The sequence below is a fragment of the Physella acuta genome, unplaced genomic scaffold (genome assembly GCF_028476545.2).
Source record: "Physella acuta isolate Inbredline_101_S28 unplaced genomic scaffold, ASM2847654v3 ptg000875l, whole genome shotgun sequence".
NCBI classification, from domain to species: domain Eukaryota; kingdom Metazoa; phylum Mollusca; class Gastropoda; family Physidae; genus Physella; species Physella acuta.
The window spans coordinates 411,731-427,043 of NW_026732392.1; the positions used below are offsets into that span (position 1 = coordinate 411,731).

At 32.6% G+C, this 15,313-nt stretch overlaps 1 protein-coding gene across 1 annotated transcript; it reads right to left on the bottom strand.

Annotated features, from left to right (window-relative positions):
- Positions 1–1,470: 1,470 nt before the first annotated feature.
- On the bottom strand, positions 1,471–15,011 carry LOC131952493 (uncharacterized). The gene is made up of 8 exons (XM_059315180.1): positions 15,000–15,011; positions 11,687–11,836; positions 10,916–11,010; positions 10,495–10,589; positions 5,537–5,563; positions 3,330–3,431; positions 2,639–2,770; positions 1,471–1,601 (listed from the first exon to the last, which is right to left on the bottom strand). The coding sequence occupies exons 1-8, from the start codon at positions 15,009–15,011 to the stop codon at positions 1,564–1,566; spliced, it is 651 nt and encodes a 216-aa protein (XP_059171163.1). The 3' UTR covers positions 1,471–1,563.
- Between the last annotated feature and the right edge of the window lie 302 nt (positions 15,012–15,313).

A 15,313-nucleotide genomic window follows, 5' to 3' on the forward strand; every position in this document is an offset into this window, starting at 1 on the left:
TTTATCTCCCTTTACCATTTAAATCCATCAGCCACTGCTTGCTGTTTGTCTATATAAAATTACCTCCTGACATTCTTTGCACTCCAAAAAATACAATGCAAAATTATTTTATTTTTAAAATATTTTATTACCGTTGTTCATTTTTAGACACTATTTAATTCCTATTTTAGTAAATTAAAGTAAGTGGATTTTTTTTATACATACAAGTTATTTCATAGCACAATGATTATCTTAGTTACTGAATAAAAAGCCATAGAGAATTTAAATTTAAACGATAAATCTATTAACTGTAAATGACAACACATTTATTTTTACATAACATTTTAAAAATCTTTTTATGCTTTAAAATATATCCATTTATGACAATTGGTTTTCTTTCTATTTTTACTTTAAATTAATTTCATTTTTTATATTTCCTAAGCAAAATCAATGAGAGGGCTATAAATAACTTTTTTTTACTAATTTACCTCATTTTTTTTTCTTATCAGGAAGAAATAAACCATAGTTGGAAAGGTGTTTTAATTAATAAACTTCATACATTTCTTTCAATTCAAAATTTATTTTAAAATTGTATATTTTTTGTCCTCTGTTTTGATTTCTAATTGGTTTTGACATTATATTCAGTACATTGAAGGCGTGTAGCTTTGTAAGGCATAATGAGACAGTCTATAAGATTTTTAAACTGAATAATATTATATGAGCATAACACTGGTCACATTAAATTAAAAAAAACGAAAGGATATTCTGCTTCAGAGTTTGTGAAGCAAATAAAAAAAATGTTAATAGAAATGAAACTGTAAAAGGTTTGTAAAATAAATAAATAATAAAAACCTGAGCTTATAATGGATCACTAATCATTAAATCGAATACGTTACATTTTTCTGGTTCAAAATGTTCTTGTATTATAGAATTTTCCTATTTTAAAGTAGAAATCTGAGACATAGAGAACTTTTCAAGTTAAACAAACGATCGTTACTATTCACATTCCAATAATAAATAATAGTTTCTACACATGAATTCTTCTCCTTATAAATACAAGGTAAAATGTCAAACAAATTTAACAGAATTAAATTTAACCGCTACAAAAAGTATAAATTGATTGAATTTACAACTTTGGAAACACTTCAACATTAATTTAGTAGTTAATGTAATCTGTTCTGCTTTTAACTAATGTTTTCTTTTAATATAATTATAACCGTATATGTATATATATATATATATATATATATATATATATATATATATATATATATATATATATATATATATATATATATGTATATATATATATATATATTTATATATATATATATATATATATATATATATATATATATATATATATATATATATACAGAGAGAGAGAGGCAAATATATACATATACAAATATATATATATATATATATATATATATATATATATATATATATATATATATATATATATATATATATAATGTTTTATATAGATCAGAGATTACTAGAAGCCTTAATTATTTACAATAGCTTAGAGTAAGTATAGTTTAGAAAATGTTGGGGTATTTGTGTAGAAAGTTGACTACTTCAGCTGCTTGTCGTATTTCCACTTTGTGGTGCAGGTCCTGTTTCAAACATAAAAATAAAATGTTTTAAAAATATATCTCATAAGGGAGTCATCCATAAACGACGTCACGCTTTTTTTAACGCTTTTTACCCCCCCCCCCCCCCACCTTCCAACGTCACACATTGTCACAAAAAGCTAGACCTTCCCTACAACCCTTCACAGTCAGAGCGGTTGACATAGAGTACATTAATCAATTTCTTTTACATTTTACAAAAACAGTTTTCAAAAACACGAAATAATTTAGTAAAATTCAATTTTTGACATTACTTTTTTTTAATGCAAAAGTGTGACGTCACACTGTCTACGCTACCCCCCCACCCCTTTCCCATCATCAAACATTGTCAAAAATAACAAACCCTTTACTCCCTAATAGCGTGACGTCATTTTTGGACGACCCCTCTAATCATTACAACGGTTTTTGATTGTTACTCTTTTTTTCACATCCTACGGCAAAACTTTTTAACTAGGAAATAGTATTCATATGTTTGTGTAACACAAAAAAAACTATTATCGCTCAATATCAAAAAGGAAACCCATGTTAACCAAACATCGATTACCTAAAAATTTTAAAATTCACAAATCTTGAACTTTAAACAGTAGATTAATTACCATTTGCTTCTGTCACTGTTTAGTTTCTAATGTTACTAAGACGCCTTGCGTAAAGTTACCAAAACAAAAATAAACAAATGGTGACGTTTTATTAACGTAAAGGCAGATTATCTTCACTTTTAGCAAAAATCTATTGCGGAATATTTTAAATATTACTATATATGTGAAGTACGACGTATAAAGAAAAGTAAGTAAAGTACCCTTTCGAACCTTAAGGTCCATTGAGAAGGTGAAGTAGAGTTCAACTGTTTCAATTACCTCGGATATTGTAGCCAGGCCCCCTTCGCTTTCCTTTACCCACTAGAGATGGGTTGACTCAGGGAAATAGTACAGACACAAACCTAGAATCCCAGACTTTCGGGTTAGCAGTCGAAAGCTCTACCGCTAGACCACCACCCACCCCCTTTGTGTATAAAGAATACTTACGACAAAAGCCACACGATAAAGGGCAGAACTTTTTGAAGTCCTCGATCATTTCTGGAGCTTGACAATCCTGTTCATCAACGACCAACTGGCAGATGTCAAGCGTGTTGTATATCTGTATGTTTCTACACGGCTCTGGAAAGGGGGGGGGGTGGAAAGCATTCTTAATTAAATAATATTTTTAAAATGTTTATATTAATAAGGTTTGTTCATGCACACAAAAATGAAGAAGAAAATAAAATGATGTTCTTTAAATATTATAAAGCAATACTATATCTATGAATTTTAGAAAGGGTATTCAGTTGCAGAATATAATTGAGTTCTAATGCCGTTCAAAGGTTGCAGAATATGTGTGTACACGTGAAGGTATTATACTATATTACTCGGTAACTGGGTAGCGTACATATATATATATATATATATATATATATATATATATATATATATATATATATATATATATATATATATATATATATATATATACATTTGAACGATTATCTATATTAAGAGACAAAGTATAACATTCTATATATCTCAAATATCACAGATAATTATAACTAAAAAAATATTTAAAATCCCATACATTTTATCTCTGGTATTTGAAAACATTTTAAATAAATAATGACAGATATCTGAAACTAAAAAAAAAATTTTACTTGGTTTAGTGAATTCAACAAAGGAAAATACTCACGATCACAGTTTGGTCCGTTCCCGTAGGTGCACGTGCATGTGCACGTACTGCGGTCTAAAACGCCTGCGCCTACGTTATTTTCTGCACATGTTTTTCGACAGTCTGTAAAATATTGGACAGTGTTTTAGCACATACTAAGTGGCCTAGCAGTAGAGCGCTAAACTGCTAGCCCGGAAGTATCGAGTCCAAATCCGGGTTCAAGTCAGTAGAACGTCCCTGAGTCCACTCAGCTCTGATGGGTACCTAACTCACGTTAGGGAAAGTAAAAATGGCTGGGAATAGTGCTGACCACACAATCCTTTCATATGCTGAGGTCACAGAAACAGGTGAACTCTACTTCACTTGCCCCATAGGCCGTCCGGTTTAGAAGGGCAACTTCACTTTACTTTACTACACTAACATATTTAATTACAACTTTATTCACTTTGTTAATTTTCATTAAACAAATATAAATAAATACAATAATAATGATAATATTTTAAATGAATGAAAATCTGAAAACAATAAACCAATCTTGCTTTTTATGTAACAAACTTTAGTCGAAAAAATACGTTTAAATAAGGAAAACAAATTTGTTGTATTATTTAGTGTATTTAAAAAGGTTTTTTTAATTTATTTTTAAAAAGCCGACAACCCCCCCATCAGTAACTTGTGATGCCTCTTCACAGTCCGTGGTCAACACTCTGGCAAGAAACCAACCAACCGTGACCAGCAGTTCACAGTCGTCGGTTAGCTGATCGAGCGAACACTACAATTTAATCTGGTTATGTCCCTTTCATGGTTGAATTTCGTTATTGTTAATTTTATATATATATATATATATATATATATATATATATATATATATATATATATATATATATATATATATATATACTAGCCGTCCCGGCCAGGCCCTGCTCTGGCTTCTGTGAAAAACCTTTCTGTTTAAGACCATTACCTGTGTGTTTAGTAATCATCATAAACCCGGCATTGCCCACCCAAACCACAACCAACCAAAACCAAAACAACAAAACGCAAACATAACGCTAACACAATTACAAATACAAACGAAAACAAAAACCTAACAACAAACCCAACCACAACCACAAACACCAATACAAACACAAAGAAAAAACAAACAAAAAAGCAAACGAAAACAAAAACCTAACAACAAACCCAACCACAACCACAAACACCAATACCAACCAATAACAACACACAAAAAAACGAAAAAGCAAACGAAAACAAACCAAATCCAAACGCAAAACCAACCAAAAACACAAATACAAACCCAAACAAAAAAACACAAACAAAAACGAAAAAAGAAAGAATAAAAACGAACCAAATCAAAACGCAACCACTAACGCAAACCCACCTAAACACAAAGAAAACACTAACGCGAACATAAACGCCAGGGGGGGGGGGATTCACCTGTTTTAGCTTAATGAACGACTATAGTACCCCAACTTATTCATAGTCTTTTGCACTCACTTAAACGAACGCGCCTGTTTCAATTTGATGAACAATTATAATACTCCAAGCTTATCCGTAAAATACCTACAACATTTGCACTTGATCAATCCCCGCTAATTATGTAATTATTTTTTTTCCCAACACCAAAACAAAGTAATTAAAAAGTAAATTCTTTTCCACAAATGCAATGGTTTTATAAAGGGAAGTAATTGTGTTTTCCTAATTTATCAAAGGGAAGTAAGTGCTATAGGACTAAATAAAGACATAATTAGAATTTTTGTAAAAGATGATATTTTTTTAAAACTTGTGTTTAATGAACATGCCGACAATTATTACTATAATTTGAAAAATGAAAATTATTTCCCAACACTTTCAATAGTAATTTTTTAACTCATAAATTTAGACAAATGCGCACGATGATTGTCTAACACTTAAATCCATCGAAGACCAACGACAAACATATGCGATACATACAGAACTGAGCTTTATATATATTATATATATATATATATATATATATATATATATATATATATATATATATATATATATATATATATATATATATATATATATACTCGCCATAAACCTCTAAACAAACAGACATTGTGAACTAAATAAAACCTTCAAATAATTCTCAAAAGGAATATAGTTTTTAAACATCCATACAAAGAGCCCTAAAAATCTAGAAAAAAAATTATTATTTTTTGCTCTTAAATTTAAAATTATACAGTTAGAAAAAAAATACCTACCACAGTTATCTTGGTTGTTACATGCCACTGTAAAGTAAAAAAAAACGTCATTACTTGGATGAACATTATTTTAAAAATCAGCATATTACAACACCAGTATATATATATATATATATATATATATATATATATATATTATATATATATATATATATATATATGAACTAAATAGGTTTTTTTAAACAAAGTGTATAGTGTTGTGTTAAATTATAATTATAGTGTGTCTTTATACAAATGTCTGGGAATATGGTTACACTATGAATATGTGTGTGTATTCGTATTTACAGGAGAAAAGGTTTAACCGGCTACCTATTTAAATCAATTACACAAGCGTATGGATGCGGAAGTGAATTTGGTGTGGATGTGGATGTTGGTGCAAGTGTGAATGTGAATGTTGATGTTCATGTGCATGTGCATGTGCACGTGCATGTGCATGTGCATGTGCATGTGAATGTGAATGTGAATGTGGATGTGGGTGTGGGTGTGGGTGTGGGTGTGGGTGTGGGTGTGGGTGTAGGTGTGGGTGTGGGTGTGGATGTGGATGTGGATGTGGATGTGGATGTGGATGCTGCGCACCATGGTTATGAGAAGTATAATCTGTGTACCTTGTATGATGTAGATGTGGATGTGAATATCGATGTGACATTATTTATTTTCTCCGATAAAGAGGTCAATAGTTAAAATAACAAAACGTGTCTGACGTTATTGAAGATGTCAAGTAGTGTCAAGTAGAATCAAGTAGAGTCAAGTAGAGTCTGAGTGCTAACGGCACCAAGACGAATCCGGCCACTATATCAATCAAGTTTGTTGTGTTCCTCTTTCGAAACTATTTTAAAATTTCCTATGAATTTCGTTTCTACTTTTCTTTTCTAAGATTAAAAGGTTAATTAAATTTAAAACCGATCTTACGATATTTATTTTTAAACCTCTTAAGTCCAACTAGAATGATAGGTGAATAGATGTTATAAAAATGTTGCCACTTTCATTTATTACTGAAAAACTTCAACGTCAATAAATATTTTTTTCTTGGTTCATAGTCTTCCGTTTTCTTTATATAATGGTATGCTTTAAATATAGTCTAATTGCTAAAATTCACATCAAGAGTTTATTCGTTGGTGTTTTTTTTATATAAAAGCCTTAGATGTATTTAAAACAATAACTAATTTTCAGAAAAACAGTTTGTTATGATATGCTTGAAGGGGAATGGGGTTATTGAAACCACAAAAACTAATAAATAAAAAAAACAACTTATAGCTGACGTAGGAGGTTGCCAAATGCGTCTTTTTTAATTGACACTAGACTACCCGTCATCCGTTAGATAACTGTGGGTTTCGGGGGTCATCCATCAAAAAACATCACGTCTGTCACTCAGAGGCATAGCAACCCTTCCCGGCGCCCGGGGACAAACTTTTCGATTTGAACACCCCCCCCCCCCCGCCCCGCAGGATTTCGATTTGCAACCCCCCCCCCCCCCAAACTTTTGATGTGCACCCTTCCCTCAAGATTTCGATTTGAACCCCCCCCCCCACACTCAAACTTTCGATTTGCACCCCCTCAACCTTTCAATTTATTTTCCCAACCCATTTTGGCGCCCCCTAAAGTCGGTGCCCGGGGACATATGTCCCCCCCCTCCTCGCTACGCTAATGCAGTGTCACTTATCGTCACAAAAAACAGACCCCACATTCAAAAATATGTTTTTTTATCTTTTAAAAACACCAAAAACACCGATTTCGGACTATCCCTTCATATACTGACGTCACAGGTGACCTACTCAACTCTACTTCACCTGCCCAGTGTCCCGCCAAGTCTCAGACAACATGTTTTTATCGTTTAAAAAACGATTCCAGCCGAGCATGTCTCTGACCACACTATCCTTTCAAATGCTTAGGACAAAGAAACAGATGAACTCTACTTCACCTGCCCTGTATCTTGCCAAGTTCAGATAGGCAACTTTATCATTCACATCTAAAAAAAAATTGAAAAAAAAATATCATTGACATATTGGTCTAGAACCTGTGCCACACGCATGAGAGCCGACGACGCTACCAACTTAGCTATTTACTCCTGACGTCACAAATGAATTTTTATACTATACTTTGAGTCTCCTTATGCAACTTGATTTACGCGCATAGATCTAGATCTAAGTCTAGTAGTAGTAACTTTCAAATTAAATTTTATCTTAAATTAGCCAAACAAAGATTTATATAACATAATTAAGGCCTGAAATAGATTCTAGATGTATTAAGGCCTGAAATAGATTCTAGATGTAGAATTTACATTAAGTCTAGATCTAGAATTTACATTGAGTCTAGTGACCTAGATCTAGGCTAGATCTAGATCTAGGCTAGATTCATAACTTTCCTTCGACAGCTGATCTTTAGATCTAGAGAAATTTATTGTAAAACTAAATGAAAAAGACAGTTTAAAATTGATATAAGTGTTGGAACGTAATAAATACAGCAAACGGACGTATTATTAAAGTTAAAGCCGACAGAAAATTAGCTTTAGAACGCGTTAAACATTGGAATGGGAACACAATCTTCTTCGATAGGCCGCCATTATCGATGTAAAAAAATAAACACATCATGTGACGTCACTGTTTCCGTCGAGTCTAGTGGCTTTTCAAATCTTTTTAAAAAATTGTGGTTAATATACGTATGAATAAATCAATAAATTAATTAACGTCTTTAAATAAATTTGTGATTAACAGTCTGTCTGCATTAAAAAAAAATTCTCTACCTACATACTATTTTACAGCTTTCCAGATAGAGTAGAACATATCACAATAGTCGATCAGCCAAACAAACAAACAAACAAAAAAATAAATATTCAAACATGTAAACAAACTTGACTTTTAGTAGTATTAGATAGATTTATATTTCAGTATTGGGTTTCGTTTTATTTATTTTTTAATATCTCATTTTCAAAACAGAAGGAAAATTCCTAAAGTGTGAATTATTATTTAAAAACCCTACCTAGACATTTATAATTCTATTAATTATGCAAAATTTAATCTAATTTACCGTTAACTGTGCCATACCAAAGTGGCGTATCTATTCAGGGTGTGGCCTGTATGATAGCTTATACCGCGTTTACACAAAACTTCGCCATATAAATATGTTAATTTTATTAGTACATTGCATAGGTGGGCATACGCAAGTTTATTTTTATAGACATGTATTGTTATACATGTTGCAAGTGCAAACGCGCTGTAAGAATGCTTTCATATTTACTTATCAATATAATTTCGATTTTTTTTAGTCTAGTAAAGAAATAGTTGGCTTCAAGGTTAAAGAAAAAAGAAAAATAATTCGCTGAATTAATAATTGAAATTTTCAGACTAATCCAAAACAAATAAAAAATTGAAGAATTTGATGTCTTTTACCAACAAAATTGTATTGGGATAGCGTTGTTATGTTGTAGAGCACTCGACTGCTAGCCTTAAGGTATCGAGTTTGGATCTTGGTCCAAATTGGAGACCTCAGAACGTACCCAACCTCGCCCCGACTCATAGTGGAAAGTAAAGGTGGCTGGGCATAATGTTGACTACACAATCCCTTCATATGCAGAGGTCAAGAAACGTGGAATACGCCACTGCCAACCACGATCTTCTAAAGTTATGTTGGCAGATTGTATTACACGCAAGTATTGCCGTAGTTGTGTAAACAAATAAAAGTTAAAAAACCGAGTGGGCGGATGATGTTCATAGGAATATTTTTTTTTTACCTCAACATTTTAAATTATATTTTTTTCATTAAACATCGGATAATGTCGAGTAACAACCATTACATTTTTAATTAACATAGGCTGGCGGGTCATCTTCGGCTTAATGTCAAGGCCGTTGAATGCTCCCAGGAAGTAGATCAATAGTTCCTGCGTTTTCAGGCTCGGCATTGGCACAATGAAGTTAAAGTTTACAGCTTTTTTACAGAGTGTGTAAATACAATTTTAATTGCTCTTTTGTTTTCGTTGAATTCGTTCTCGGTTTAAAAATCTAACTTTGATTGCGGACTAAATTTTCCGGGGGGATGGGGGGGGGGGGGAGACGGACACTTGTAAAATATATATTATCTAAATAAATTATAGTGCGCTTGGCGGAAGGGGTATACATTTTCTTGAGGTAAGGGGGGGGGGTAGATATTTTTCAATACTCCCCCCCCCCCGAACGAAATGAAATTTATATAGAAAATATATACTTTTAACAGTGCCCCCCCCCCCCAAAGAAAGTCTACCGCCCCCCCCCCCAAACAAAATTTCAAGTGCCCCCCCCCCCCCCCCACATGGAGAAACAAGTCTGGAAGAAACACTGGTTCCTAGTTTTCTTAACCCATGTTGAGAACGAATTCAGTGGGGGAAAGTGCAATTTAAATTTGTTTTACACTCTCTCAGTATTACTTTACATTAGAAAATTGCCACCCCGAGCATTTTCCTTTACACTGAATTTAAAACGACACGTTGGGCGAGGCGAATAAATGCTGATGGTCGAATCAGAAAACAATATACGTGAGACGCAACTTGTTATAATTGTTATAATTAAAAGAGTAAAATTGTGAGCGAATTACGGAGTGACATTTCTCTGTTGAAAAAAACAAACCGCATTGTATCTGTTTATGTAGAGACATATTTTTTTTATTTGCAAGTTAATAAAGCCCTTATGTTTATTGCTTTCTTTTGTTTTATTATTTGATGTATATGTTTTGTTAAATTTTATGCCAATTCTTGCGAAATATATATATATATATATATATATATATATATATATATATATATATATATATATATATATATATATATATATATATATATATATATATATGTATGTATATATATATATATATATATATATATATATATATATATATATATATATATATATATATATATATATATATATATATATATATATATATATAGATATATATATATATATATATGTATATAGTATGTATGCACTAACCACATAGATTTTCCCTGCAAAAATTATTCGGTCCAACACACTTTGTACACGGCTCGCCGTACTCGAAACCGAATTCTTCCTCGGATGTTCCTGGACTGAAAAAGATAGTATCAAAAATACTGAGATTTTACGAGTTGAATAGTCTTTTATTTGCTTTCATGAAAGGTTTTTTTTTATAGTATTTGTTTCTGATTTTATGTTTTTATTTCACTTTCTTACTAGGATATTAATTTGGCGAAAGAATAATTAGAAATACTCTTTAACAGGTATATAATGGTTGTATTTTTTTTAAACAAAGGCGTACTTTGTTTTTATCATTTGTTTTCAAACTTTTCGACTTACTTCACTTTATATATTTGTTTTTTTTAAACGGTTTAACTTACTTCCCTTTATATATTTAATTTTAAACATTTTGACTTACTTCCCTTTATATAAACAAAAAAGAACGTCAGCAGGTCTTCGACTGGCAACACGACGGCTAGCACAGCCTATGCTGTGAAACTTTGCGTTCACCAACTGCAACAAAAATAACTTTTTTATATATAATATGTAATTTTTTATGTTATAAGGGACAGAAAAACTGTAATAAAATAAAAAACAATAAGATAATAAAATTATTTTTATTAATGTTTTTGCTTGTTGAGTATAACCTGTATTTTGCAGTAATTTTATCAAATTTTTACATATCGTATATTTATATATTTTATTTAGTTATGAAAGAGATGAATAAAACAAAATAAAAATATCCTGGTCACATGATCTTAGTAGGCCTATGTTTATTTAGGTAAAATAGACTTTCTTTTTTCAATATTTAAAAACAATATTTAAGTGTCGCTCTTTCGAAAACAAAACAAAAAGGGATTTTAAATATCAAACATCTAAAACACAAAAGAGATTTAAATATCAACACTTTGCCACAAACATTTAAAAAGTTTAATTTTTTTTAAACTAATCAGCTTTTTGTTGATTTGCCTTTTAGCAGTTAAGTTTTCGTTTTTTTTTAAATAGTTCGATATATTGAATAATGTACACTTTTTAGAAATATAAACCAAAACTAACATATATTTTAATTATTGCAATATCACTTTAAGTAAATTATTTATGTACTCACATTGCGGAACTCTTTACATTCGTTAATCGGGTTACATAATTTATAGCTGAAATTATAAATTTGGACTCTACTGAACCAGACCCTTATGACCTCAGCGATGACATTTTGACCTCTGAACTCCCAGCCAAAGTTAGAGGCAACGTTCAGGTGTAGATTTTCAGGTTTCCAGTGTACGTAAGGCAATCTAATGACGTTTGTTCTAGCCTGTGATGCAAGATCTTCATCCCATACCTAGAAGAGAGGTTAAGAGGGAAAATTGTCATTTTTACTTTCTCGTATATACGAAGTATAGAGAAAGTCTTGTAATCGTGCAGAAAACAATCGAGATTTTCACAAATCTCGACGTTTTACACCTCACGGATACGGAAAAACATAATTTTGCAATCTTGTCCGTATGTCTGTGTGTCTGTCTGTCTGTGTGTGTGTCTGTCTGTGTGTAAACACGATTACTTGAGTACCGTTATAGCTAGGTTGATGAAATTTCATATATAAGTATTTTATCAAAATCGTAGATCCGTATCAACTTTTGAGCGATTTCCGATAACTGGAAGTGGTACTTTTTCTACTTTGAATTTTTCAAAAGCCTATAACTTGAGTACTATTTCAGATAGATAAATAAAATTTCACATGTTAGTAAAAGATCTAATTCTCTACCTTCTATCAAATTTTGAGTAATTTCCGTTGACGGGAAGTACTAATTTACGCTATTTCCGATTTCTCAAAAAACGCATGTAAATTTAAAAAGTACTAATAATATTCCGCACTATTATGCACATTTTGTTTTGGCGTTCGCTTGGTGCGCAATTCTTTTTTCTACGAGATTCTATTCTATTTTTAAAAGTGTAAGTAATTAAAAATCATGTCTATATTCCAAGTTATATAAGAATATTCGAGAAAGTTTAGGGGATATCACTCCCGGTTTATTTTTCATACAAAACTTTCTTTCAGATTTTCTATCAAATAATGGGATTTATAAATGCACTGGTAATTTCTACTCGAAATTGATTTAGCTATATATGATTCCTATACTAGTTATGCTTGACGCCTAGTATTGTTATAACCATCTTTATTTATACATTATAAGTGCTATAGTTATAGGCCTACATGACACTGCCTCTAGTTATACATGTCACCTTTTCTAGTTAAATATGTTATACATGACAATCTTTCTAGTTATGCATAACACCTCATCTAGTTATACATGACACCTTCTGTAGCTATACACGACACCTCCTCTAGTTATTAACGACACCAGCTCTTGTATACAAATCTGCTCCTAATTTCAATGACGTCAACAGTTATTCTGACTAAAAAAAATGATCCTATGACGTAAATAAATCTTATTCTCTTCATAGGCTTTTACATTACATTTTATATTGTCTATGCAGAGGCGTAGCTAGGGAGGGCAGGTGGGGCGTCGGTCCCGGGCGGGGACCTTAGGGGGCGCTACACGGGGCAATGCAATAAAATATAAGCTTATTTTGAGCTGCATTATTCGTTAAATATACTGTAGCTTGGATTAATGGGCTGTTTTCTACATCAAGTGTGTGATACTAAAATAAAAACGTGTAAGGGAGAGTGACTGAAATAAAAGCACCACAACTTTTCAAGTTCGTGGTGTGTGTGTGGGGGGGGGGTGGCTAACTTGAGTAAACAAATTAAAAAATTAAATAATCATTTTGGAACTAGCGATCCATTGGGCAGATGAAGTAGAACGTATATGTTTCTTGATCTCGTCATATGATGAGAATGTGTGGTCAGCACTTTGCCCAGACACTTTTACTTTCCCTAACAGGGACATTCTACTCACTTGGACCCGGAATTCGAACTCTAGACTTTCAGGTTAGCAGCCTAGCGCTCTACCACTTAGGCCACGTCGTTCCATAACGAATAAATATGTGGGTGTAACTAGGGGGCGTAAAAAGTATAGTTCGCCCAGGGCGCCGGAATGTGTCGCTACGCCTCTGTGTCTCTGATTATCGGTATTTTTTAGTGTCGTTTAGTCTCATTCGCCATTCAGGTAGGCGAACAACTGGTAAAACTAGGATGTACTTTAGTATAAGCTGTTTTATGGGAGGTTTGCTAACAGGTACTGAACTCTTTAAAGACTATAAAGACTATCGTTGTTTTTATCACCTTAAATTCAGCTTTTGAAAAAATGATGATCGTGTCATTCTAAATATAGAGAAAGTAATCGGATTAACGTTGAATAATGTAAAGACTAAAAGATTATCAGTAGAAACACTATTAGTATAAAAATTTGTTTAAAATTGTGTTAATCAGCAAGTTTCATTAATTATTCTAAAATAGAAGAGAAGTCATGTTAATGAATGCATAAAATTAATTGGTTTCATGTTCTATAATAAACTACAGAATTTAGTCAGTACATCTGAAGGCTTGAGATGGAATCAATAAGGCGAGGTAAATAACAAGTTTATGATTAACAAAAGTACATGTGGCCAGAATGTAGCTTTCTACACAAGGTTTTTTTATTTTTATTTTTTTTACCACCTTTCGTAAAAGTGTTATTATGTTGTCTACGAATTATTTAACGCTTATTGATCCCCGCATAATCAAACAACGTCATAAAATAGCAATTTCCCATAATATGGCATTCTTTAGTGTCGCCCTCCCCCCCCCCCCTTCATTTACTTACGTTACACGGAACAAAATACCGTTAGCTTTAATTTTATATGCAGCAATTTATTTTTTACAACATAAATTACGTTTGTTTTCTACAACAAAGAGAATTGGCTAATGAATTTGACATTATCTTTAAAATTAACCGGTCGAATTTGACTAAAACCTCGAAATCAGTACTTTGATACTGACATTTATAACGGATATGTGTCAAAATTAGGTTCATTGTTCAACTTTCTTAACTTTGTACAATAGTCTTTTTAAACGATTCATCACCATCTTTTCATGGTCGTGCCCAAGATACATGGGGCTCACACAACTCACACACAACCCACACATACAACTCACACATAACTCACACACAAACGTGCACACACACTCACACACCATCGCACACGTGGTTTATGGAGATTTCCTATAGTCCTGTATAATTACCCACATGAGTTGGTGATTTATTTTAGAAAAGATCTCATCACAACATGTTCTGCGGGTCAGGTTAAACCTACACACACGCACACAAACACACACACGTGCACACACACTCACACACCATCACAATATGTTCTGCGGGTCATGATAAACCTACACACACGCACACAAACACACACACGTGCACACACACTCACACACCATTACAATATGTTCTGCGGGTCAGGTTAAACCTACACACACGCACACGCACACACACACACACATACGTGCACACACACTCACACACCATCACAATATGTTCTGTGGGTCATTAAAAACTTACCAGTTCCTGCATGTTGGAGATATGGAATCTGGGGTTTCTTGTGGTCATGTTACGTCGGTACTGGTTGTGGAGGGACAGGATGGTGTTGATTTCAGTGGCGTTCAAACTAAGCACCATTTGTAGTAGGTGGCCTGGAACAGGTAGGAAGAAAACCCATTATGATGTTAAAATAGATAGGTGTTTCATGAAAACAATAATAATAAACAGAGTTTCTTCCAGGCATTACTTCGGAGAGGGGATCTGCCCACCCGCCCCCCACCCCACCCCCCACCCACGGAGAACGTTTACACCAACCCCCTTTCGCCCCTACCCCC